A 26500-nucleotide genomic window follows, 5' to 3' on the forward strand; every position below is an offset into this window, starting at 1 on the left:
ATTGGTATTCTGACTTTTAAACGCTTCATTCATTGTGTATACACTTCCTTACTGTGTCATGCAACATCGTTTAATATTATGAAAATTCAGTTATAACAGAAGCTGAGTTGTTAAGCATTTCCCTAAGAGTTACGGGGTGCATTACATCAGCGCTTCGGCAATATGGCTGCAACTAAAATTTTCGTCTATATGAGATATTTGTTTCATTTCTACATCAATACAACCCAGGAGCAGCCGCATGCTGTGTTTGACAATCAGATCGAAGTAAATTAAACCAGGAACGGATATGTATGTAACATCATTTAATTCTAAAGCTTGTGCGGATAAAGCAGGTTTTATGCATAATTATTAAAATAAGGTCACGGATTAGTCATAATTCTATTCGCTAGTTAATTAACAAAGGATTCGAAAACTCTCTATTCCTTTGCGTCCTTGTATGAACATCATATTAAAAAATTCTATTTTAGCTCTACAGCTTAGAATGAGATAAGAGTTCTTAGTTTTTTATGACTTATCTTCACAGAGCTAAAACTCTGGAGTCAGTACGAACAATTGCTAGGTAACGGCTGTGTGATACGCAGTAATAGAATAACTGTTGAAATCGGTGTTTTCTGTGCGGTTCATGCCGAGGATATACAATCGGAACCAGCTACCATTACAGAGGAGTCTTTAGACGGCAGTTAGAAGAGCAGAAAGTTAGTTTAGACGGCCGTTAGCCTGCGAGGTCATGAGTCTGGGAGCTAGGGAACGTCCACCGCTGAAGACACAGCGGACTGAGAGGAATGGTATAGAGCGTGAATGGCGATAGCGCTACAGTTACTTGCCGTTACGATCTGTAAATGTTCAATAAACCCAATTACGAATCCAGCCCCCTTCTATAGTTACTTTATTAGGTGACACTGTCATGAATGGAGTACACAGAGAAGCAGTCACTGTTTGTAAGTCTTTCAAATTGTAAACGAGACATGTGTTGCTGGAACCATTTTATAATTCTTCCTTCACTCTCGTAATCCTCAGGTAAATATTTTGTATTTCCTTTCCTACTTTCTTCTTTTTTTCTTCCGAGCGGCGCTCTACTTTTTTCATTTTCGCTTGTCGTTAAAGTTAGTTATCGTCGAAACGGCGATTTTCTGACCAAACTTTTGTTTCTTTGGAAGTATGTCCTGTTGAGGGGCACATACGACGGACGCTGATATTCTTCAGGAGCCGTGTGGGGAGTTTCTCTCTGCGTTTACTGTGACGTTGTTTGAGTAAATACTGTTCTTTATGACGTGTTTGTGATGCTCAAGGCCTACACAGCGATGGGCTAGATGTTGTTCAGTCTTCTGCAGTACCTGGTATAACCATTGGCGCCCCTGCAGATAATTTCCGTGCTGCAACAACGGATTCAGGCGAATGCGTGGTAATTATTTTGGTTAGACTGTCTCAATTTAGGGGGAGGGGAACTAGAATCTGACGATTTTAAAGTCCGGCTGGTTCTTCGATCACCGTCTCCCTCGAGAAAGGTAGTTCGCTTCGCTGAACGCTTTAAATATTTTTGTCTTTCGTCTGCGTTACGGATTTTTTTCTTCCAGTAAAGATAAGTACTCTTACACCGCCGCTCTGTTCAATCTCTCAATTCTTCCTGCAGATGAGTTCGGTCTCTTGACTTCCAAATTATTGTTTCTTTCCCAGGACTCATTTGCAATAAAAAGTTTGGTTACTTTGTTGGATTGGTGTTAATAGTCACACAACTCGGCGCGTTAGAATGCAGTACTTCTGGCACCTGCAAATATATCAGGAGTCCCTCTTTTGTTGAACTCAGTGAGAATGGAGTTGGGTTTTTTCTCTTCGTGTCCTGAAAACACTGTTTCTGGCCCACGTTTGCAAGACAATAGATTTAGGAACACCATATTTCGCTGCTGCTGACCTTAAAGAAGCAACTTCTTATATTTTTTAATCTATTTATTTAAACCATGTACGTGACGTTTTCATGCCTCGAAACCTGGCGATGAAATGAGAACCGCGGAGTACAAATATAATGTTTATAATAATGGTTCCAAATGGTTAACTCTCACATGTTTCTACTAAAGTAAATTTTCAGGTATGTACTTCAATTTCTAGACCATTATATTCGTAATCTGAAAATATTTTAGTAATGTAATAATGAGGAGCTTCAAAACTTGTTTTCTTCTCAAAGTATAATTAGAATGATCAAGTCCAGGAAGATGAGGTGGGCAAGTCATGTAGCACGAATGGGGGAGACGGGAAATGCATATAGGATATTGGTGGGAAAGCAAGGAGGCAAGAGACCACTGGGAAGACCAAGACGTAGGTGGACGGACATTAAGATGGATCTTAGAGAGGTAGTTTGGGTTGGAATGGATTGGATTGATCTGGCTCAGGATGGGTACCAGTGGAGGGTTCTTGGGAACACGGTAATGAACCTTCTGGTTCCATAAAATGCTTGGAAATTCTTGAGTAGCTGCAGATTTGGCTTCTCCTCAAGAAGGGCTCAGCTCAATAAATAAGTAAGTAAGTAATTATGAAATATGAGCTTAGAAATAAGGACAGAATGAGTGTCGAGAAACAGGCAAAGTGTTAGGGCATTATTATAGTGGGGCATGTTATCCAATCGAATTAGTGTGTAAAGTCTGGAGCATTCATTGGTATGTGAATGTCTGCTGTTCGCGGTTGTGCATGACAGCAGATAAACAGTTGATGACATGTGATCTAATAACGGGTATACTACAGTGACTATTGCGAATTGCAAATTTATGGATGCTAATGCCTCTTGAATATGCCGTATGGTTTTATAGCTGTTACTCCGTCTTCATGTGAGAGTGTCAGCAATACACGTATTTGATCCTAAATATTATAACGTTCTGTTTCCTTCGTGTTATATTAAACATGTCTTCCTGCTACATCCCATCACTATTCTACGACATAGTGATCGAGTATTAGTCCTTTATGAGTCTAGATTCCTAGCACTGCACCTTGGCTTGTGATTAAAGCCATTATGACAAGTGCACCTTTGGTATCGAATCAGAAATTAAGGTGCAAAGAAATTTTAGTCTGCAGACTTGAAGCAAAAGTAGCACTTTGGTGAACTAGTCGTAGAAAGGAGGATGATATTAACAAGGATATCAAACAAACAAGGGATGAAAATGTAGTCCGGATTTGTCTGATGCATGACAGGTTTCAGTTGCGAGATAGAATCACATAAACACAGCAATGAACTTTCGGTTTATATAAAACGAACTGGAATTTCTTGGATACCAGAACCATTGTTAGGTTCGCAAAAATACATTTCTTCCAAGTAGTTATAAACATAAAAGTTATGTTTTAAAATAAACAGATTGAATTGCTATGGGAGTTTCAATGTACATAATAAATCATTATGCTTGAAAAATTGTAAATGTTGCTTATTAAATTACCTTCCCTTTATCTCATACTAGTATTGATTGGTTATTAGTTGATTTACGAAGCTCCATATTCACAACAATATTTGATCAATGGGTTCGAATTAATAAGGGGGTATTCAGTTCCTGTTAAAGATAAATATGATTTTTATTAATGTTTCCTTCATAATCAAATACTCGTATTTTATAGCGTAGAAACACAAAGTTGACAGACTGAAGACACAATTCTCATGCAACTGTCAGGATGCGGTGTCTTGCATGACAGCAGAGTGGTTGGTTCTCCTTTTTTGGATGACTTGTTTGTTTCCTCTAATCTCCAGTCATCATCTCCATAAACTCTGCAAATGAAAAAGGAACACGCAATATAATAGCACGTACGGTATGTTCTTGTAGCAATATTATGCTATTATCCTCATATTGCACGTGTTTTCTTCACTGCTATGAAGTACTGCACTGAAGTCTTACCATGTGATCTCAGAAAATCACAGCTTTCAGTGTCTAGCATTTTTAATGCTCTCTGCCATAGCAGTAATCCTATTCGGAGAGAACTTATGTAATAATACTAGTTTATCTTATATTGAGGAAGAAAGGAAGTTATTTGACCTCTAAGACGTATTCGGAAAATAGATTACAGAATTCTAATAAAAATGTAGTTCCTTTCAAGTCTGCTAGAAGATATCATTCTGTTCTGGATCCCCAGAATGTTAGTTCAGTAACATTTTGCACTTTAAACTGTTTATTTGTCTTTCTTGTCAGCTGCCGAAGTTTCCAGGTCAAGCAGAAATAATTTTCCTTTGAACTGAGATGAGGCAGTGATTGGCTGTTGGCTGGATAGCGGTGTTAGAATCTCAGGAGAGGCAGGAATTGTCTCTTTGCCACAGCATTCGTATCGGTCCTTATGCACAACTTGCTTCCTACTATTTTGGTACCGAAATCTAAGTGACAATGTTGCCTTTATTTCTTTCGTTGGAGAATTATAGGCTGATACCCCGTATTCAATATCATATGAATATTCCTTGTTTAAAATTTTGTTGAAAAATAATTTTTTCGATATAAAACAGTACTTCCTGAAGTATCTAATATGAATATTTCTTATCTAATGTTTTTCTGAAGAAAGCAGTCTTCTGGGATTTGGCATCGTGTATATGTGGTGTTAACCGACGTTTCGGAGGAACGTATCGCCTCCATCTTCAGGGTAGAAGAAAAAATATATAAGAAATCTGCAAGCAAAGAGACCGTGNTTCTGTTGAATTTTGTTGTATAAATGAATATTTTTCTTTATAAAACAACACTTTGTGTTGAATCTCATATGACTATTTCTTGTTTATTTCTTTTTTTAAATTTTGTTTTAGAAATAAATATTTTGGTTTTGAAGTAATATATCGCAACCAAATAATTTATTCTTAAATATTAGCAAATATTAATTTTAATTAATTGCGATGTTAGCCTCAGATTCTCCCATATATTGGCATACTTCATTAAAAAAACGTAAATGTATGCATACTTTTTATTGTTCTGTCTCGAACTACATGCAAACGATATTACTTGTCTACTGATTCCAATGCACGCTCAAATAACCTCACCTTCAAAATCAACTGTTCCTGAGCCATCAGTGTCGATTTCGCCAATCATCTCATCCAGTTGGTCTGGTGTCAGCTGATCATCAAGGGCCATCAGAATTTCCCTTAAGCTGGATGTTGGGATGTATCCATTGCCTAGAGAAATAATGAAAATATTAGCAATGTCCTTCAGTAATTTAATTAGAGCTTGTGTCACAGTAGCTGTCTGTGAGATACGCACTGGCAAGCAATCATCCCTTACTCAAAGGGTTGGGCACAATCCCCTTTCCGTCTCCATTAACTTTTCTTTTTTATTCTTGGCGTGGGTTGAGCTTGAGTCCCTTGGTACTGCGGCAGCAAATGGAACTATTGTAGCATCCCCGGATGATAGATGAGAGAATGGGCCATTGGTTGAATGACAATTGCCAGGGAAACCGAAGTGCTCATAGAAATATCTCCTCTAGATCTATGTGTATCGATTGATTAGTCCTTCGTTCAGTTGTCTAACATTTATTTTTCATCCTGGACCATAATTTAGATCCTCCTCAGAACATGAGTTCGTTCCTTTCTCTTAATACATTTCTAATTTTGAGAAAGTTAATGATAAAAAGGAAGAGTGAAACAATAAAAGATGAAATGAATGAAAAATAAAAAATCAGTTAGCATAGAAGACCAATTTTTATATTGGACATTCTGAACCATCGAAATATCTAATAAATTAATGAGTATAAAGGTTCACCAAATACGATAATTTAATATACAATAAAGCGTTTACGTGTTTCGGCTACAGTTGAACATCATCAGAACTCAAAGCGAGCACTACAAAGGAAATACTTCACATGTACGATAAAAACATTCATGTAAAATGTTCCCTCTGTAGTGTTGGCTTTACCTTCTCGTGATATCCAGTAGTGGCCGAAACACGTAAAGGCTTCACTAAATATTAAATTATTTCATTTGATGGGACTTATTAATAACAAACGAAGTTCCGATAGTGGATCTCCTTGATATGTGCACATAAACATAATATTCTGAAACTAGCAATGACTTTCATGCAGCAGAGTTTTCACTGAGATGCTGACAGTGGCTCAGCTAGTTAGGAAATTCTCTGTCTTTTATGGAACATTGTTATTCATTACTGTGCTCACAAGAGATCACCGCTGTTCCCTATCCATAGCCTGATAAATCTAATTCACACTCTACCGCCTTTTTTTAAAAATCCCTTTTAATATCATCCTTTATCTTAATTTATGTCTCAGAAACTTATTCTTCCGTTCAGGCTTTTCGATTAAAATTATATATATATATATTTCTCCCTCCTGTTCCTTACCCTGAAACATTTCATAAAAGCAATATTTGTTGAAGAAAAGTTGTGAAAATCTTCGTCATGCAGTTCTCTTCGGATTCCTGCTACTTCCCCTCTCATAGCTCCAGATATTCCCTTCGGCTCCCTGTTTTAAAATACTCCCTTCTGAGAACGAGTTTCACACCAATTAAAGTAACGGGTAAGATTATGTCCTGTTCAGAATTAAACAAGTCAGCAAAATGCACGTATAGCGCAACATGTGAGACTCGTTCAGATATTTCATCACGATGTTTTAACCATTTGGTTTCTATGGTCCTCATTTGTTCCCTGCATCTTATGCCTATAAAACGACATACTTTTTTCTTAAAATTTTAGCCAAAATTGTATTATATCGACAGGTTTTAGTAAAGCTCTCTAATATAAACTATCACAAAAATCCACCCAATGGGAACCGACTTGTTTCACGTGGACGGACGGATGGACGGACGTAGAGACACATAAGCATAAAAACAAACGGAGAAGCTAGTGTGTATTTCTCGCAGTTTTTACAAACAAGCCTATAAACTCATAAAACTAAGCTGATATGATATGCATACGTGTATATTAATCTTATAACATAAAATGAGACTACTGACAGCGTAGATATGTAGTTAAACTGACACAGGATCCTTCTACGCTCACCGTCTTTGTCGTAGAGCCGAAATGCTTCTTTCAGTTCCTTCTGCATGACCTCGTTGTCCTCATCATCCAAGAAATGCATCGCCACGCGGCAGAATGAATCAAAATTCAACTTTCCGATTTCTGGAAGGAAAGGTGAACAGTGTCTTCAATATACAATGTGCGAAAATCGACTAAATTAACCAGAAATAAACCTTTTTTCAGTCAAGATCTAAAATATTGTGACGACGGTACATTAGTACAGATATTATTATGTTGGACAATATTCATCGTACTATTTTTATCAAAGACTCCGTTTTATTTATGTTTAAAAACATAACGTTTGGGAGACTGGGTTCTGTGGGTCTCAGGACAGAAGATAGGGACTAACTCTACTGATTGGGCCCAAATGAGTAGATTTTACCTGTAGACGGAGACAGAATCCAGTCTCAAAAACTGTATGTTCTTAAATATAAACAGGACGATGGATAATATCCACTTTTTCTCAATTCTATTCAGCACCGATTACAAGTGCGTTATTTGTATACGTAATTGTTCCTGCAGCCGGTCACGGTAGCCGAGCGATCTAAGGCATGCACTGTCTTCGCTCGCTCGGATGCCAGGATCGTGGGTTCGAATCCCACTCATGGCGTGGATGTTTAGTTTGTGTGTGTGCGTTTTTCTGTGTTTGTGTACAGGTAGAGGCATTGCGACGAGCTGATCACCCGCCCAAGGCGTCCTACCGAACGTGTAAGATCTAGAAAAACCGAAGTGAACGGAGACGTTCATGGACGTAGGCCTAGGCCCACTGGGGCTGTAGTGCGAAAGAAAAAAAAATGTTCCTGCAGTGTGTAACTTTATATTACTTACCTTTGAAAACAAGATCAGTTACCTTTGAAAACAAGATCAGGTGTAGGGTTATTAATAGGTCTAATTAACAGGATATAAATGTTTGGTATTCTCTCCCTCCTCATAACTGGACATAAAGCCAATATGACGCCATTTACCCGATACTTGTTTTCGGACGTTGCTGGTACTCATCAACACGTGCTTAGTTTGCGATAATACCGCCGTAAATACGGGAAGCAACTGCAGAAACATGTTAGTGTTATTTAAGATAAGATTTTATTTTCAGTGAGATACGTCTATGAACATATTTCTTTTTAAATTGGTTAAGTTTAGAGTTTGGAACATCTTCAGATGTAGCTGGCTTGATGTTACAGACATTAATTACAGATTTTATTATCGGCTCTACGGAAGAAAACTCCCGTTTTCTGATGTCACTGCCCACTGAATCTGCACTCCAGCCAACTTTAATATTAGTATAGACCTATTAAATGCAGAGATGATGCTGTCTGTTTATAATAGGAGTCAAATAGGTCATTGGCACGTTATAGTTTTTATCTGATTAATTCCCCATGAGTTCACCGTTTAATACACTGTACTGTTGTACACAGATAAAACCGTATATTCTTCTGACTAAGGGTTAGAACAGGGCCGCGCCACAGCTCAAGCGGTTAGTCACTGGCTTTCCACCGCGGCAGCCCGGGTTCGATCCCGGGGCAGGTCAAGTGGGATTTGTGGTGGACATAGTGGCGCTGGGGCAGGTTTCCCCCGAGTACTTCCGTTTCCCCTGCCAATCTTCATTCCACCAATTGCTCCACAATCACCCTCATCTGGGGCTGGTACAATAAGCCAGAAGTGGCCGCAGTACAAGGGACTTAGTCCCACCCCACTAGCAATAAAGAAAGGGTCAGAACATATTTCCCTTAATACTGGAACACTGGAAAATTAACTGCATCGTAGAAAGTTTTTTCACGTTCATTCAATAATATTCCTCACCGATCACTCATTATCGACATTCTCGTTTGTCCTTCATGGCGGCGGTACTTTCCAGAGAGTAATGAAGTTAATAGGTTTTCTATTGGTAAACTGTAGATAACAGTTTTGATGTATAGTATAGAGGCTCAACGTGATGGTAAAGACAAAATAATGTAAACGCCCTTCGCAGGAATTGGTAGCCGGTTCTTGCATGACATTTCCTATTCAGGAAATTAACGATATTGATAGCTATTTTAATTTTCCGATGTAATTCCCTTTATTCATAAACGTGATGTATTTATTTATTGCAGTTTTGTGGTTTTGTTTGCCATCTGCTTTCACGCTGCTTTCTTGATTTGCTTATTCTTCAACCCTGAAGATGGAGGCGTCATGTTTTTTTTCGAAATGTTGGTTGACTTTCAACAGATTCTATGGCCTTATATCCAAAAAGATAGAACTATTTTATTTATTTACTACAATTATTTTATGTGGACAACTGGGGTTCAATTCCCGGCAGATGCAAAAATTTTTCTCCCCTTTGCAGCATCCAGACGGACTCCGGAGCCCATTCAGCCTCCTACACAATGGGTACCGGGGCTCTATCTTAGGAGATAAAGCGGCCAGGGCGTGGAACTTACCGAGGTCAAGAGTAACTGAGCTGTAACGCCTCTCCCCCATATTCCTTCAGATTATACTGTTTAATTACATAATTAAGCACAGGAATAATTTTACTTTTAATTAATATGTTGATTATATACGGTGTGGATTGGATTGATGTGGCTCAGGATAGGACCAGTGGAGAGCTCTTGTGAACACGGTAATAAACTTTCGGGTTTCATAAAATGCTGGGAAATTCTTGAGTAGCTGCAGATTTGGCTTCTCAAGAAGGGATCAGCTCCATGAGTAAGTAAGTAGGTAAGTTAGATGATTATAGACATCTTAATATACATACTGATTTCGCCCCCTTTTGTATAACCACCTATCGGGCCAAGTCTCTGAGATGGAGAGTTAGAAGTAACATTCATTACCTTCCCAAAAGTTGCAGTGTAGAAAACAGGAAGCGAGAAACGAAACTTCAGAAATAAATTTCTTGTGAAGTGTAACAGGCTACACAAAGAGGGACCGAATAAGAAATATGAAAGTTTCGACAGAGCTGAATACCTTAATGTAAGTAATAACTTTCTAAAATCTACATCAAAATGGAAACATCACCTTCTGCGAATGGAAGGCACGCGGATTCCGTAGGAATTTTAAAGTACAGTCAAAAATGGGGAATTTATGGCACCCAAAGTTAAAATGGAGATCCCCACACGTTCTTCAACAGGACGGAGCAGATTAAACTTGGCCTAATCCATGATGATGGTGATCATCATCATGATAACTTCCCAAGAAGAAATCTGCTCATATGATCATCATATTTCCGCCTTTATTAAATCCAAAGTTCTATTGCCGTCATCACAAAATTTTTAATAGTATCATATATGGGCCAATGTACAGTACACTTCCATAAACCAGGTTCTGTACTATTCATGATTCAACTCTCAAAAAGTAATATCAGACAGGACTCGCCAGTTATGAGTCTTTGTCTCCTATCGGCGACGTCACCTTACTGGGTGGAACTTGTCACACTTTCAGTAGATCAAGCACAACTGAGTTTGGGGCACTATGCTACAAGCCGGAAGGACGCGGGCTGAAATCCTGATGGGGGTCATTGAATTTTTTATCAGTTGACCTAATCCTTCCAGCCGCACTATGTCCCTGGAGTCGACTCAGCCTCTAACAGAAATGAGTACCAGGAATTCATTAAATAAAATTCCTGGGGAGTAAAACGCGGCCGGCGCGTAAGGCTGACAACCTTACCGCCATCTCTGAGCCGCTTGTCTAGAAAATGTGGGAACCTCAACGTCTCACAGCACTATAGACCTCCACAGCCTATTTTGCTTTTTACTTTTCACTTTATGTATAATATAATATTGTAATCTATTATGAATACTTGCTTACTTCTCTGATTATATGTTTTTGTTAAATAATAATTACAATACTATAATTATTATGTTTTTTATGAACACATGCACTTAGCTGATACTTTTAATGGATATACGACAAGTCACAAATATTATTGTGACGTATGTGCTGACAGCAGGAAGGGCGAACCAGAGAAGAACAATCATTGCTAGACAGCGCCAAATAAACGTACTCCCGTTTCTCTTCGTCACCTGTTTGCTAGCCGATGGTTCAATTAACAACTCTCCGCGACAGAAGTGACGTCACGCAACAACAAAGGAGTTTTGAGGTTTTCACGGCGATGACAATGAAGAAAGTTGTCTTCTGGGTTTAGGCACCGTGTATTCTTCGTTTTGGCCGACGTCGGCCAAAACGAAGAATACACGGTGCCTAAACCCAGAAGACAACTTTCTTCATTGTCATCGCCGTGAAAACCTCAAAACTCCTTTGTTGTTGCGTGACNGACAGTCTTGAGACGGCGGTTAGGGAGTGCAGTTCGTGACACGTACGGACATGAGGAATAACCATTTTAGAAGACTGTAACAAATTGAGGCCGTAAGGAGCTCAGAAGGCTTGTGTGGGCTGTAGTGGTTGGTGCAACGTTATAGTTACTTGCAATTGCGGTTGGTAAGTATGCAATAAACTCCGTCTGTAGTCACAAAATAGTGGCGTTATCTTAAACTACTATTATGTGATGTAACCATTTCTTACGCCGGTCCCGGTAGCCGAGCGGTCTAAGGCATGCACTGTCTTCGCTCGCTTGGAAACCGGGATCGTGGGTTCGAATCCCACTCAGGGCATGGATGTTTGTGTGGGTTTTTCTGTGTTTGTGTACAGGTAGAGGCCTTGCGACGAGCTGATCACCCGCGCAAGGAGTCCTACCGAATGTGTAAGATCTAGAAAAACCGAATTGAACGGAGAAGTTGAAGGAGGTAGGCCTAGGCCCACTGGGGCTGTAGTGCCAAGGAAAAAAGAATAATTTCTTACAGTGAAAGCGGTATCTGTTGAATTTCCAGTGGCAGAGATGTTTGTCAGTGGTTCAGTTTTTACTGTATTGTTATTGTGTAACATAAATATATGTGACTGGTTTGATTTGAATTTTGATTTGCTGTAAATCTCTTGATTCTCCTCGACCAATAAGAGTTGTGTTACTAATTTCAGAATGTTCTTGGTTTCCAAGCCATAACTTAAGGTAAAGTTGTCCCTTTGCTAAACTAATTAAGCACTATGCCATGAAGGGGTAATGGAGGAGTGGATGTATAGATCCACATTTTCTTGATTTTGGCACTAGTTGGAGATGAGTGATCACGCCCATGCCGTTTTACCCCCGGGGAAAGAGCCCCCGGTACCCCCTGGATAGGAGGCTAGGTGGGCCCCAGAGACAGTTTGACAGACGTAGAGAAAATTATAGACCCTACCAGGGCTCGAACTCCGACCCCATCGGTCGTCCAGCCCGTAGCCTCTCTTTGTACCTACTACGCTATTACGGCTCCTCAGTCATATCTCAGCATTGCCTGAATCTGAAATGGGCTGGTGCAAATTTTTTCCCGTCTTGCAGGCAAGTGTTTGGATGACTATGAGTAATAAGCGCGAAGTTGGGCCAGTTCCAATGTTCTCGTTTTGTATTCGTCTGGGTTCGTAGCATCTGTGCTGCATCTAATGTTACTCTATTCTGTCTTATTTAAAATTGTTCATGAACTGTCGTAGCCACGTTGTTGTATCTAATCGTATATTCTCTTCATGCAGTGTCTATGTATTTGGCCTTAATGTAATTAATATGCTCTACTTTATGGGTTGAGTTCCTACGATTTTTTTCCTTGGGACTACAGCCCCAGTGGGCCTAGGCCTACCTCCATGAACTTCTCCGTTCACTTCGGTTTTTCTAGATCTTACACATACGGTAGGACTCCTTGGGCCGGTGATCAGCTCGTCCCGAGGCCTCTACCTGTACACAAACACAGAAAAACGCACACACACAAACTAAACATCCATGCCCTGAGTGGGATTCGAACCCACGATCCCGGTTTCCAAGCGAGAGAAGACAGTACATGCCTTAGACCGCTCGGCTACCGTGACCGGTGTTCTACGATTATCAAATTCTATTACATATCCTTTGATTACGTAATCCGAGTAATTTGAAGTGTGCATACGTTGGTCCCGAAGGTAAAGTTAAAGATGTCCCTGTGATTAATTTATTAAGCACCATGGAATGGGAAAGAATTTATCTGTCTATGGCTCTACAGCCCTAATGGCCGCTTTTTCAGTTTCTTAATCCTATACACAGTTGGTAGGACTTCTTGGACGAGGGATCAGCCCGTCGCAAGGCCGCTACCTACACACAGAACAACACAAACGCAGAATAAAAGTACACAGACGCCCATGCCTTGAGTGGGATTCGAGGCCACGATCCCAGCCCTCGAACGAGCGAAGACCAGTCATGCTTCAGACTGCGCGGTCACTCACCTCCAGCGAGTGCCGAGGTTAAGAATATTGTAGCTATAAGCTACAATATTCTTAACCTCGACACTCGCTGGAGGTGAGTGGTAAGCTTCATGCTTCGACCGTTTTACTCTTGGGCAAATGGCTCCCTGTATCCATGGGATGATAGGCTTGATGTGTCTCAGAAGCTGTCTGGACATTATGGAGAAGATAAAAATGTCTTACACCTGCCGGGAATATAACTCATAACTTGTAGACTGACCTATCCCGGCTCGTAATGCTGATCATGTATATTCTTCTGCATCGGCATTGTCGTCATTATCATCAGCACGACAAGCGAAAATATGTCGTGTTTGTAGGTTATTTTGTAGCGCTTTATCATTTGCAGTGTTTATTTAGGGTGAAAAGAATTCGGAGAATGATTAACTCTGTAGGACATGACGATGAATTGCTGAGTACGGGGAAATTGTTGAGATTTGCTCCAAAATCATAAAAGCGTGGTCAGAAAACCCGATGCCTCGTCTGCGGGTCCAGCAGAATACGTCCCAAATTCACCAGAGCAATAAAAATAATTGGTTTTCAGTGTTAGTTGGTCGTGACGTTATAATTGCAATGGTGTGTTTCAGTGGACCGAAATGGGAGTTTTTAGTAATGTAGGAGTAGCATGAGAAAGGATGTGAGAGGAAGAGCTTGTGACACAGTTTTATCGGTTCCGACCTAAATATAATATTTCAGAACGGGAGCCGTGATAGCGCAGTCGATACAGCGACTGGCTACGATTTGGACGGCCAAGGTGTCGGAGTTCGAGTCTCGGTAGGAGGAATATTTTACTCCTCTCCACGCCATTCGTACTGGGTTTGGAGCCCACCCAGCCTCTTATCCAATGAGCACCGGGAGCTCTTTCCCGGGGTGGGGGGTAAAACTGTCATAGCGTGAATGTGAAAAATCACCTCCAGCTGATGCCAAATAAAGAATACACGGATCTATACATCCACTTCGCCCTACGTCTTCATGGCGTAGTGCTTAATTATTTCAGCACAGGGACGGTTTTACTTCTTTTATAACATTTCGGAATTTTAAGTTATAATTGATAAAAGTAAAAGTAAAGCTATCCCTGTAACAGGCCGTGAAGGCCCATAGGGTTGTGAGAAATTGAGGTTCCCACATTATCCAGACAATCGGCTCAAAGATGGCGGTAAGGTTGTCAGCCTTACGCGCCGGCCGCGCTTTACTCCCCAGGAAAATTATTTATTTAATTCCTGGTACTCATTTCTGTTAGAGGCTGAGTGAACCCCAGGGCCATAGTGCGGCCGGAAGGATTAGGTCAATTGAAAAAATCCAATGACCTCATCGGGACTTGAACCCGCGACCTTTGATACAATCATAAATTATGAAAATCATTCAAACTGTGCAGGCTGGCAATTTAGACTTTCTTGAAAATTTGCCTTTAAATGAAATTATCAAATTAAGCACTAGGCAGTGAAGCAAGTAAATTCGTTACGCGGTTATGTAGGTACTGTAGTTTCACTTAATATTTCTCATACTATGTCAGCCATTCCCTGTAATAATGAAAATGTCAGTCTTATTCCCTTTTTAGAACATGCACACAATGGCGAGGGAACAGGAAACTTTTTGCACGAAAATAGCAGGAATCTCATTCTGCCAACATTCTTGTTTGCCTCAGCCTCGATAATGAGTTCCCTTGACAACAGTACAATGAAAAGGCGGCTTCCACAAGCTTACCCCGTCCTCTGAAAATATCTTACCTTTATGAGAAAAGGAAACCTTTCCATTGTGTTAGTTAATACAGATTGAAATTATCTAAGATTTCTCTTGATGGATTTCCTTCCATAAAGGTAGAAGTTAATCGAAACTAAGGTACAGCGAAGACAGTGGTGCGCAAAAGGGAGCGTTGGGAAAAATTACAAAAAATGGATGTTCATTTTAAAATGGGCAGTCAAACATAAAATCTTTGAAATTTCACATAGAGGCAAATACATGATATACACCCCGCTCTAAGTTCCTAGCAGAAATTGTAAATTAATTCGATGTCTACCAAATAATTCGGGATTATTAGGTTTCTGGACTTAGTCCAGCGTCCGGTATTGTAGAAAACTTCAAAGAAGGCAGAAACCGGACGACGGACAAAGTCCAAAAACCCAGAAATCCTGTGTGCCATAAATTATCCTCAGAACCATACAGAAACTACTAACAGTCTGTCTAACTAACCAGCTAACCTACAAACTCAATGGAATATAGTCTTCCATTAGACGCTGATAGTAACTCCGCTTGCCAAATACACTTCATCCTGTCACGGATCAAGAAGAATCGCTGCCTTGTTCACAGGAGCCCTCCACTGGACTCTGTTTCTTTAAATTTCAATTTGATATTACATCCCAATATGGGCATTAGTCCTTCAAGTGGCCTCTTAATTTCTGGTAGAGGTAAAGTTGTCCCTGTATTTAACTAATTAAGCACTATGCCATGAAAGTGTATGGGGGACTGGAGGTATAGATCCGTATTTCTTTTACCTCGGCACTAGGTGAAGGTGAGTGGTCAGCTTCAAGCCCCGGCCGCTTTACCCCCGGGAAAAGGTCTTCGGTACCCATTGGGTAGGAGGTTGGGTGGACCCCAGTACCTGTCTGAACGACTTGGAGAAGAGAGAATTTTTGACCCCAACGGGACTCGACCTCCAACCACTCGGTCGTCCAGCCCGTAGCCAGTCGTTATACCCACTGCTCTATCCTGGCTCCTCTTTATTTCTGGTGCGCTGACTAATATCTTGAACAACATAAACTGAGTGTGTTTGAGAACAGGGTGTTGAGGAGAATATTTGGACCGAAGAGGGATGAAATGACAGGAGGTTGGAGAAAACTGCACAATGAGGAGCTTCATAACGTGTACTCTTCTCCAAGTATAATTTTTTTTTCACTTGTTCTGCAGTCCCCCTTGGACCCTGTCCTCTGATATTCAGTTTCATGATCATTTTACAGACGGTAGAACTCCCTGGACGAGTGATCAGCTCGTCGCAATGCCCCTACATAAACACAGGACAGCACAAACACAGAATATTATTATTGTTTTTATTATTATTATTGCTAGTGGTGTCCCTTGTACTGCGGCCACTTCTGGCCTATTGTACGAGCCCCAGATGATAGGTGAGGGTGATTGTGGAGCAGTTGGTGGAATGAAGATTGGCAGGGGAAACCGAAGTACTCGGAGAAAACCTGCCCCAGCGCCACTTTGTCCACCACAAATCCCACTTGACCAGGCCCGGGATCGAACCCGGACCGCCGTGGTGGGAAAATACAGAGTAAACTCATACACATACCAAATATCCATGTCTTGTGTGGGATTCGAACCCACGATCGTGGCTTCCGAGCGAGCGAAGACACTACATGCCTACACCCCTCAGCTACCTCGATCAGCGAACAGTGCTTTATATGTGCAGTAATACAGTTGTAACTACAATAAATGGATCTCGTGTTATATTACGTATGCAAGACAAAAGAGAACCATTGAAGAAAACACGTAAGTTAATAACGTTGAAAATATTGTGCAATATTTACTGAACGTAGAAACTTTGGAGCCAGAGAAACAGCCGTTGTTAACGAACGGCTCTGAAACAACATTCGTTTCTAGTTAATGTCTCGATAAACATGTTTCCTCTGTAAAGGATACGCATGCAACAATGTAGGTACTGTTGGAAACGGTGTTGTCTACTCGGTCCGTGCAAAGGGGTTATAAGGATGACATTTGAGGCAACCGAGTCAGTTCAGTACCCGAATCTGTGGGGAAAAGAAGCAGTTAGAAGGGAGCTGACTTACAGAGAAAACTTGAACCTGAAGCTGAATATTTTCCACTGTTAGAAGCGTTTGCCAGAGAACGGCTGGTGAAGACATAGCAGGCTGGAAATGACTTAGCGGGTGGTATGGTTATTTGTGAAAAGTGGAGATTAGAGATGGCTGTGTAATTAAATGAAATTACGAGTCGAGTGAATAAGCGGTCAAGAAATCAAATCACCTTTCCAAAACCCCGTCGACAGTCACACACATACTACGGGACAATATGATATGCATGCAAGTTTAAAGCAACCGAAATTACATAACATATTATCGACTCATGGGGTACTTAAAGGGCAAGAAACATATAACTTTATTCTCAGCCTGTAGACGGCGTCACGCGAAACGCTGACATAAATTTACAAGCGATTCTCAAAGTTACGTCTTGGCACACAGAAGTTTGTCTGGTCGTACCTTCACCCTGGCTGTAATCTTCATCTTGTGTCGGTCCCCAGGGTTTGGGTTTCAGATGGTACAAGATGGAGCTTTACACAGAACCGCCGTACCATACCCATTGTATCTAACTTTGTCGGCAAGAACTTCTCACTAAGTGAGATAGTCTCCGGCCCTCATCCGTGGAGGGGCTGCTGATGTTTCGCAACTTTCAGTTCGCCAGACTCGTTCTGCCGCTGGAGACAATTCACTGACTAAGGCACTAATCCCTTTTCGGAGTTCAATGTACAAAGTTAAACATAAAATTGAATGCAATTTTATTATACATTTGACAAAATAATCACAGGGCAGCTAGAAATACCCCTTTCTTCTCTTAAGCGATCGCCATTTCTTTTGTATTCGATCTAACTACAAATATTTTCCGAGTCCATATGAATAACCTACTTTAAGTTGGGATTTGAGCCGCTTTAGCACTCGTTTCTTTTCATGACTGCTGACCATTTCAGATTCAATTACGTCATTTCTGATTCTTCGACTGTCCGGACTCCTCTGATTGATTTGTATCTTTTAATTTTTTTTATTTGTTTAATCAGCAATCAGAATACACATTCTATAAGCGAATGCTATGGTTGTTTAGAAGACTTAATGAGGAGTCATCCAGAGGCGAATCCTCAGTAATTCAAATCAGGTCAATTGGCCAGTTTCGTTTGAGTCGTCTGTTGTCTTTTCTTGCCGATAGCGTCTTCCCCCCCCCCGGCAGTACAGCCCCCGTGGGCCTAGGCCTACGTCCATGAACTTCTCCGTTCATTTGTTTTTCTAGATCTTACATATTCGGTAGGACCCCTTGGGCGGGTGATCCCCTCGTCGCAAGGCCTCTAACTGTAAACAAACACAGAAAGACGCACACACACAAACTAAACATCCATGCCCTGAGTGGGATTCGAACCCACGATCCCGGTTTCCAAGCGAGCGAAGACAGTACATGCCTTAGACCGCTCGCCTACCGTGACCGGCCGATAGTGTCTTTAGGAGTGGGTTTTTGTGAGTTTCGATTTTGTTGTGATGTCTGTTGCTTTTTTCTTGGATGACGTCTTGTACGGGAGATATACCGAGATCGGTGTGGAGAGTTGCGTTGGAGACATACCCTGGTGCGTCGACTGTTATTCGTAGGATTTTAGTTTGGCTTCTTTGGATTGTTGCTATATTAGATTTGCTGGCCCAGACCCATAATTCCAGGCCGTACGTCCAAATAGGTATGATTATAGTCCTATAGATCAGAATTTTATTTTCGACTGTTAACTTTGATTTTTTGCCTATTTGCCAGTTTAACTGTTTAATGGTTAAGTCTACTTGTTTTCGTTTCTTGACTACATGCTGCTTCCATGTTAATTTGCTGTCTATAGTCATACCTAGGTATTTTATTTCTGCTATGCGTGGTATTTGGATATAATTGATGTATATGTCAGGTGTCGGTTTTTCCGTAGGGTGAAAGTTATGTAGCAAGTCTTGTTTTCGTTTATTCTGATACGACACTTCTCGAACCAATTTTATAATGATCTAAGGTGATATTGAGGGTGTGTTGCTGCTCTTTCAGGGTGTTTGTTAACTGACAGTATAGCTATATCGTCGGCAAATGTTCCAAGAGTTATATATCTTTTAATTGAAGCATGAATTTTATCTAAATGTTTATATTTCAATTTCTGCCTCATATAAAATACACTATATCTTCATTAAAAATTAACAGATTAGTAATATTTAGGGATATAATCACTGTGTATTGTGAGAATAGTAACTAACATCATGGATGTGAGCCCTTCTTGAGAAACCACCAATTGTGCAGATCACCATTTTGAAATATCACTTCTAAGAATGTTTCGGCACGATGATGAACATAAGCGGTCGGAACACGTTGAAGCTTCTCCTATAACCAAGTAGGGTAACCGAGGAGCCGCCATCAAGCGTTGGGAGAATTCAAAACAGCCGGTTCAACAGCACACACGTAGTCTTTTGTGTTTGGCACAGATTTCTTATGAATTTTAACTTTCTTAATGAGCCGGGCTAGCGTAGTCGGAATAGCGACTGGCTACTGGCTGGAACACTGAGGGGTTGGAGTTCGGGTCCCGGTGGGGTCAAGAATTGTCTTTTCTCCACGTCGTCCAGACCGACACTGGGGCCCATGTAGCCTCTTATCCAATGGGTAACGGGGGCTATTCCCCAGAGTAAAAGCAGCCGGGGCGTGAGGCTGACCACTCACCTCAAACTAGTGCCGAGGTCAAGAAAATATGGATCTATACAGCCACTCCCCATGCGCCTTCATAGTGTAGTGTTTAATTAGTTAAGCATAGGGACGACTTTATCTCTTTATTGTATTTTTCTTAATAAGGTAGCTAATTAGATAGTATATGGATACTTCACCTGTGAAAATATTTAAACAGCTGCTCTTATTCTGATTGTAGTAAAAAGATTGTACAGATAAGTATTGAGGCCTCCAAATTCTTGTCGAATATGAAAAGAAGAAGGAAATATTCAGAGCTATATAGAATTGCGTATAACATGAGAATGCCACGCCTCTACCGTCTTCTGTCCATGAAAGTTTTTATCAGTCTCTCTCGTCTATAAGGACTCTAAACCTTCCTTGTACTTAAAACAAACTGTGCACAAAATTAAATCAAATTTTATTGTAAAATGCATAATCTGCTATGATGGTTAATAAGGGAATTCTGCTTCAAGAATTGATAATTATTTGTGTTGTCTAAAAACACATCCCAAACCAGAAAATTTTAAGAAGTGTTAATGTAGTATTGCTCCGCATAACAAAAGTTTTTCATATACAGATCCGACCTGCTTGATGATAACTACATAGAACGCACGTACCTAATTATGCAACTTATCACTTCTGCTCCCGTAACTTCAGAACAGTCTGTACGGTTTGGTTTACCTTCTTTATCCTCCTCTTCCAACAGCGCCTCCAGCTCCAAGTCGTTAATGGCGAGGCCCAGAGTGTTGAGGATTGTGCGGACCTTTTCATTCTCAATCTTTCCAGCTTTACTTGAGTCGAACATGGAGAATGCGCGCCTCAGCACTGAAACAAACACAAGTATTTGTTGTAATATGCACACATTCTGTAACTGGGGTTTGAACCTACTTGGATGTGACGAAGAAGAGGAGATTCAGTGGCGGATGCCCTCAGTCCCTGCAGATTAATTCTAAAATAATGCATGGCTATAAGCAAGAGGAGTTCTTAAGGCCGCGCCATAGCTCAAGCGGTTAGTCGCTGGCTTCCCATCGCGGCGGCCCGGGTTCCATCCCGGGTCTGGTCAAGTGGGATTTGTGGTGGACAAAGTGGCGCTGGGGCAGGTTTTCTCCTAGTACTTCGGTTTCCCCTTACCAATCTCCATTCCACCAATTACTCCACAGTCACCCTCACCTATCATCTGTGACTGGTACAATAGGCCAGAAGTGGCAGGAGTACAAGGGACTTAGTCCCACCCCACTAGCAATAAAAAAAAAGTTCTTTCTTACGCCCCCAATTTATAACCGTCATTCTCCAGAAATTATAGCAAACATGGATGGCGGTTCGCTCTGAAGGGTGTCCCATTGTTATGGAATCATACTGAGTGGCATTTTCAGGAGTGAATTTTCACGGCACGCAAAGATATCTCACCACAAATAATTCACATCAATCTCTGGGACTGACAGAACCGTCTGTCGGTTTGGTTCGGCGTGAATGGTGAATGTGTTGAGCATGTTTTGTAAGAGCTGTGCAAAGTTTTCGCTAACGCTTATAGTTCCAGAGTTACGGGACACCGGCGGGTGTCACTGCCCCTTTGTTATAAGATTTATATTGAAAAATATTCATAAATGTTCCTTTTCACCCTCTCCTTTAAGAAGGTCTCAACTCTTCCAGTATTAAATACAGTTTCCCGAATATATTTGACGCGAAACATGGGTTTTCACAGTATTATAGCCTGACTCGAAGAATGATCTGCTTTGTTGAAACACGCATGTATAACGATTCTGCTGTTCGAGAGCTATTTGATACGATTAAAATAGTTGTGTATGTTCGTTTTAATTGCGGCATGATTAAAATAAGTTGTTCTAAATTTAAGATAAAAAGGTTAATTAATTAATCACTATGCCATGAAGGCGTGCCAGGTAATGGAAGTATACCTCCAACATTCTTGACATCTGCACTAGCTGTAAGTTAGTGGTCAGCTTCACGCCCCGCTCGCTTTAAATCCGGGGGATGGACCCACGGTACCCATTGGATTGGAGGTTGGTTCAGCCCTATAATACAATGTTCTAGTAAAAGATAAATATTTGCCTGTCTTTTTGAGGTTTCCTTTGTTTGTTTTAGTTTTAAAACGACGTAAGCGGTACTTTGAAATAACCATCGACAATTTCCCTGCCATTCCCAATTAAGTGTACGTTATGTTCATCAAGTTTCAGTTTCCACTGACGGAAAACAATGCAGTTGCTATGGCGGCATTAAATAGTTCTTCTTCTTCTTCTTCTTCTTCTATTTCTGTTGTTCCCAATTGGACCATAGGGCATCCGTGAAACGTTTCGTTTCACTACAGTTTCTTAATCTAAGACAGTCGGTAGAACTCCTTGGACGGGGATCAGCAGTTCGTAAGGACACTAGCTACACAGACATCCGCGACTTGTGTGGGATTCGAACCCACAATTTCAGTGTTCGAGCGGGCGAAGGCATTTTATGTCTTAGACCGCGCGGCCAGTGTGGTTGACATGAAATAGTCTACTAACCAGTATATAGGAGTATGCCTCAGATCGGCAAGAAATTGCCTTTGATGAGATCTCTATTTACCTAGCGTTGATAGTAATGTATCTGTGTTTATTAGTGAGTCTTACGATAAAAGTGCTGGAGATACCAATCTATGCAACAATCTTTCCTAGCTTTCAGAATTGTTGGTGGTCATATCCCTTCATCTGAGCTTGAAGTTTTCGTCTAAACGTGTTGGAAGATACTTCCAATTCTAAATTTGTTTTGGAGCGTCACAGCTACCACGTGTTTATACGCGGCCTTTTTTAAAGCTGTATCAACAACTTCCCCCCTCCCCTTTCTAACCAGGCCGTTTTATTTAGGTTTCGAAAACTTTGTTTCTCTTATTATCGATCAAGCTTGAAACTGCGAGTATTTCTATAGCACTTGGTTCATGTTTTGGATACGAAAATCCGTGGAACACTTTATTTAGACGTGATGATGGATGTTATTGATAAATAAGAAACCCTTTGAAAATTCGTTGTGGTTAAAAATATTTCGATACAACCGTAACAAATCCGCGTTGTGTTCATGAAGGAGTTATAGGTTAAGAACGGAGTGAACCTGAGGATTGATGGTACTGTTCAATTCAAAATAATTTTCTCTTCCTGCATGAAACTTAAATTATCCTTGTAACAGACCGTGGAGGCTAATAGGGTTCTGAGACGTCGAGGTTCCCACGTTTTCTAGACATTCGGCTGACAGATGACGGTAGGGTTTCCAGCCTTATTCGCCTGTCAAACCCCCACCCCGCCCCCCAGGAAAATTCCTGATACTCGTTTATGTTAGAGGCTGAGTCGACCCTAGGGTCATAGTGCGGCTGGAGGGATTAGGTCAATAATCCAGTGAACTCATCGGGAATCAAACCCGCAATGTTCCGTTTTGTAGCATAGTGTCTCAACCAACTATGCTACAAAGTCCTTCTCTCTAAAAATGTAAATATTAAATTATACAGAACTGAAATATTACCTGATACACAGTACGGGTATGTGACACACGAGAAGAACACGCATAGAAAGTTTATATTGTGGTATTCTTGAGTACCAAACTGTGCATCCCGTTAGGTGGGTGCCACGATTTGGAGCAATAACTGCCTCCATATTCAAGGAAGAGGGACGCGTCTACCGTGAACTATGAAATTCACCTCCCAGAATACACCAGGTTATAATCCAGAACCATCACCGAAGCGAGAACCTCAAACATTTTATGGATTATTATTTTTTATTGCTAGTGGAGTGGGACTAAGTCCCTTGAACTGCGGCAACTTCTGGCCTATTGTACCAGCCCCAGATGATAGGTGAGGGTGATTGTGGAGCAATTGGTGGAATGAAGATTAGCAGGGGAAACCGAAGTACTCGGAGAAAACCTGCCTCAGCACCACTTTGTCCACCACGAATCCCACTTGACCATACCTGGGATCGAACCCGGGCCGCCGAGGTAGGAAGCCAGGAATTAATCACTTGAGCTATGGCGCGGCCTTTTAAGGATTAAGGATATTTGAGAACAAGATGTTGGGCTGAATATTTGAACTGAATAGAGAGATAGTGGTAGCAAGTTAAAGACAAAATGTCGTTATGAAGAATTTCATAAAGATTTCTATCTTTTCGGTTACAAGGTCGTGTAGTCCGTTGGAAAGCCCACCGGCGTTTCGGCGGAGAGGAAACCAGGATTTGCTTGCTACATTCATCATGCTAGTTTCTAGCTGGGTTTTCATTTTGAACCTGAAGATGGAGGCGGCGTGTTCCTAAGAAACGTTGGATGACTTTAAACGGACTGCACAGCATTATGTCCCAGAAGATAGAACTCTTCATAACCACCATCTATAGGAACTTCATAATTAGTAATCTTCAGCAAATTAGTTCCGGTCTGGAAAACGGAAATCAGCGGCAGTGGGAATTCGTTGCGCTGACAACGTGACACCTTCTATCTGCTAAAGTTTGCACTAACTTCGCCGACAAGCGGCGGTCGCTCGGTCGGTATAGCTCGCTTGCGGACTCAAGCCACGGAGTTTTTTTCTAGTTTCAACAAATTAGTAATACGGTGATCATATCAATGGGAAATTCTGCATTTGCTGCAACATTATGATGTGCAGGTGTTATTACATGATGGTCTACAGATATTGAGGTTACATGCGAATATATTGAATAAGCAGTCGCGGACAGCCAACAAGGGTTGATTCTCCAGCTTGGGGATTGGGCATGGCTCTAACAACACCTCACCGAAAAAACTTGTTACGAAAGATCACACAAAGTTTCAAATGATTATGCATGTCAATTAATAATGCTGAGGAAGGTTTCACATTTTGTAAGATTTTGCTTTATATTTTCTCAGTGTAGGGATATGCAACCAGTCGCCATTTTCTGTTCAACGAAACTTCAGAGACGTAGCCGTGCAATTAACTGACTGTCTGTTACATTTAAAACCTCTCTGTAACACATGTCTTGAAGTTTACGTCACGAATAGCACAAGGGGGCTAAGTTCCAGACATAAAAGGAAGAGGTTTGATGTACACTGTTGGAGCCTCTGGATAAGGCATTGGAGCATAACATGATCCTGCGTTATGGAGAATATTAGACACGCTTCATTACAAAACCAATCACTGCGAGTTTATATGCGCTGTTTGTACAAAATATGAACGTGGTGATGATATGGGGGGTCTTGTCTGTCAGTTTGTCTGCATGGTTTTCCTCCAAAATTAATTAATTGATCATCATCAGATTTTATATTGAAATAATCTAAATATTGCCAGTATTATTCATTTGCAATAGGTTTTGGTTCAATATAAATTCTATATTGTACCCTACCTTCTGGCCTTCCTTACATCTTTGTGCATATACAGAGTGGTTCTGAATTATTGTCTTCGTCTTCGTGGCCTATGAATTTCAAACCGAAAAAAAAAATAAAATGAAACTGCTTACGGAGTATGAAAGTGTTACTCAGAGAGTTCTATTTTCTGTAGAAAAAGGGAACAAAAACTTTAGAACTTGACAAAGCACACTAGACATTCAGCTTTGCCCTATTTTTTTCGATTTCTCAAATGGCGTGTTGGTTTTGTGACCTCCATATTCCAAAGTTATGATGATTTATTCTTCCAGATAAGTACAATATTGCTTCATCACTGAATGCCCATCTCCGAAGGTAAACGCAATATTTGAAGGTGAATGTTCTCCATAGTGAGTTCTGTAACGATGTTGCTTTTTCGAAACGGACTTTGTTTCATGAGACCAAAGTAAGCATGTTGCTTTATCTTGAACAGTCGCCATTTTGAATCATGACGTCATAGTTTCTCCCAGAAATCAATGCGGCAAATGCAACCTAATTAAATAGAACTTTTTGAGTTGCACTTTTGATTCTATAAGTAGTTTTATTGCATTATTTAAATTTAAAAAATTACAGGCCACGGAAACTCCGATAATAATGTAGAATCACTCTGTATTATAGGCCATAATGAATTTTAATAAGTTTGCAACTTTCATTTCAATCTTCTGTCAGTGTGGTAGACATTAGTTAAATAAAATGAGCCACTCATATCTCTCTGTAGTGGGGCATTTGTAGCATTATTAGCTTTGCAAAATTAATTTTATACCTGTGAGTAAAGTGAAGCTCCTTGAAATTTCAACGAGTAACTGTTAAGAACAAACATCTTCTGAAACGCAGCCACAACAAATTGAAAATTTCATTCATACTGAAATTCTTACCTTGAGAGAATGACACTGTCCGCTAGGCAGTGGAGCTATCTAGTGGAAATTTTTGGCAAAGTTGAATACCGTAATACCAAAGCTTCCATTGATGCCACCTTTCGCAACCACTCCTTACTACTTGCTAACACAATGTGGCGTGCCGCCTAGGGCAGAAATATTTTGAATCAGAACGCATCCATTGCTATACAACGGCTAGCTAATCTAAGCAACGAATTGTTTGAGGCAGTTGCATGACAACGGCTAGGAAAACTCTTAGCAACGAAAGAATAAGCTAGCTAACTAGTGATGTTCGCGCGGCAATATTAAACGACAGAATAGCAAGGCTTTGCATTTTATATAAATGGATAATGTATAGTTTTTCTTCAGTAACCGAATGTCAGTACTTCCAAGGTAGGCAAATTTATAACGATTAAATTTTAAAACATATATGCTTCATTACACTGTTTTTCTGATATTGTTTACTATTCCTGGGGCTATTTAATTGTTATACAGTAGAACTTGGTTATAACGTCATCAAAGAGACCTAAAAATAGTGTCGTTATAAACGAATGTCGTTGTAACCGAAATGGGCACTTCCACAGTAGACTTATGTTA

At 40.6% G+C, this 26500-nt stretch overlaps 2 protein-coding genes across 2 annotated transcripts in view; one reads left to right on the forward strand and one right to left on the reverse strand.

Annotated features, from left to right (window-relative positions):
• The window catches only part of LOC111873906 (neo-calmodulin), a 238457-nt gene that overhangs the window by 115171 nt on the left and 96786 nt on the right, over positions 1-26500 (forward strand). The gene's annotated exons all lie outside the window — the stretch shown is intronic.
• LOC111873907 (troponin C) overlaps positions 3205-26500 on the reverse strand; it is a 46579-nt gene continuing 23283 nt past the window's right edge. Inside the window, exons 3-6 of the mRNA XM_023868985.1 lie at positions 20361-20504; positions 6948-7067; positions 4985-5116; positions 3205-3739 (exon numbers count right to left, since the gene is read on the reverse strand). Of these exons, the coding sequence (XP_023724753.1) occupies positions 3711-3739; positions 4985-5116; positions 6948-7067; positions 20361-20504 (425 nt within the window). The 3' untranslated portion in view covers positions 3205-3710. The remainder of the gene's footprint in view (positions 3740-4984; positions 5117-6947; positions 7068-20360; positions 20505-26500) is intronic.

Source organism: Cryptotermes secundus, unplaced genomic scaffold (assembly GCF_002891405.2).
Source record: "Cryptotermes secundus unplaced genomic scaffold, Csec_1.0 scaffold597, whole genome shotgun sequence".
NCBI lineage: Eukaryota > Metazoa > Arthropoda > Insecta > Blattodea > Kalotermitidae > Cryptotermes > Cryptotermes secundus.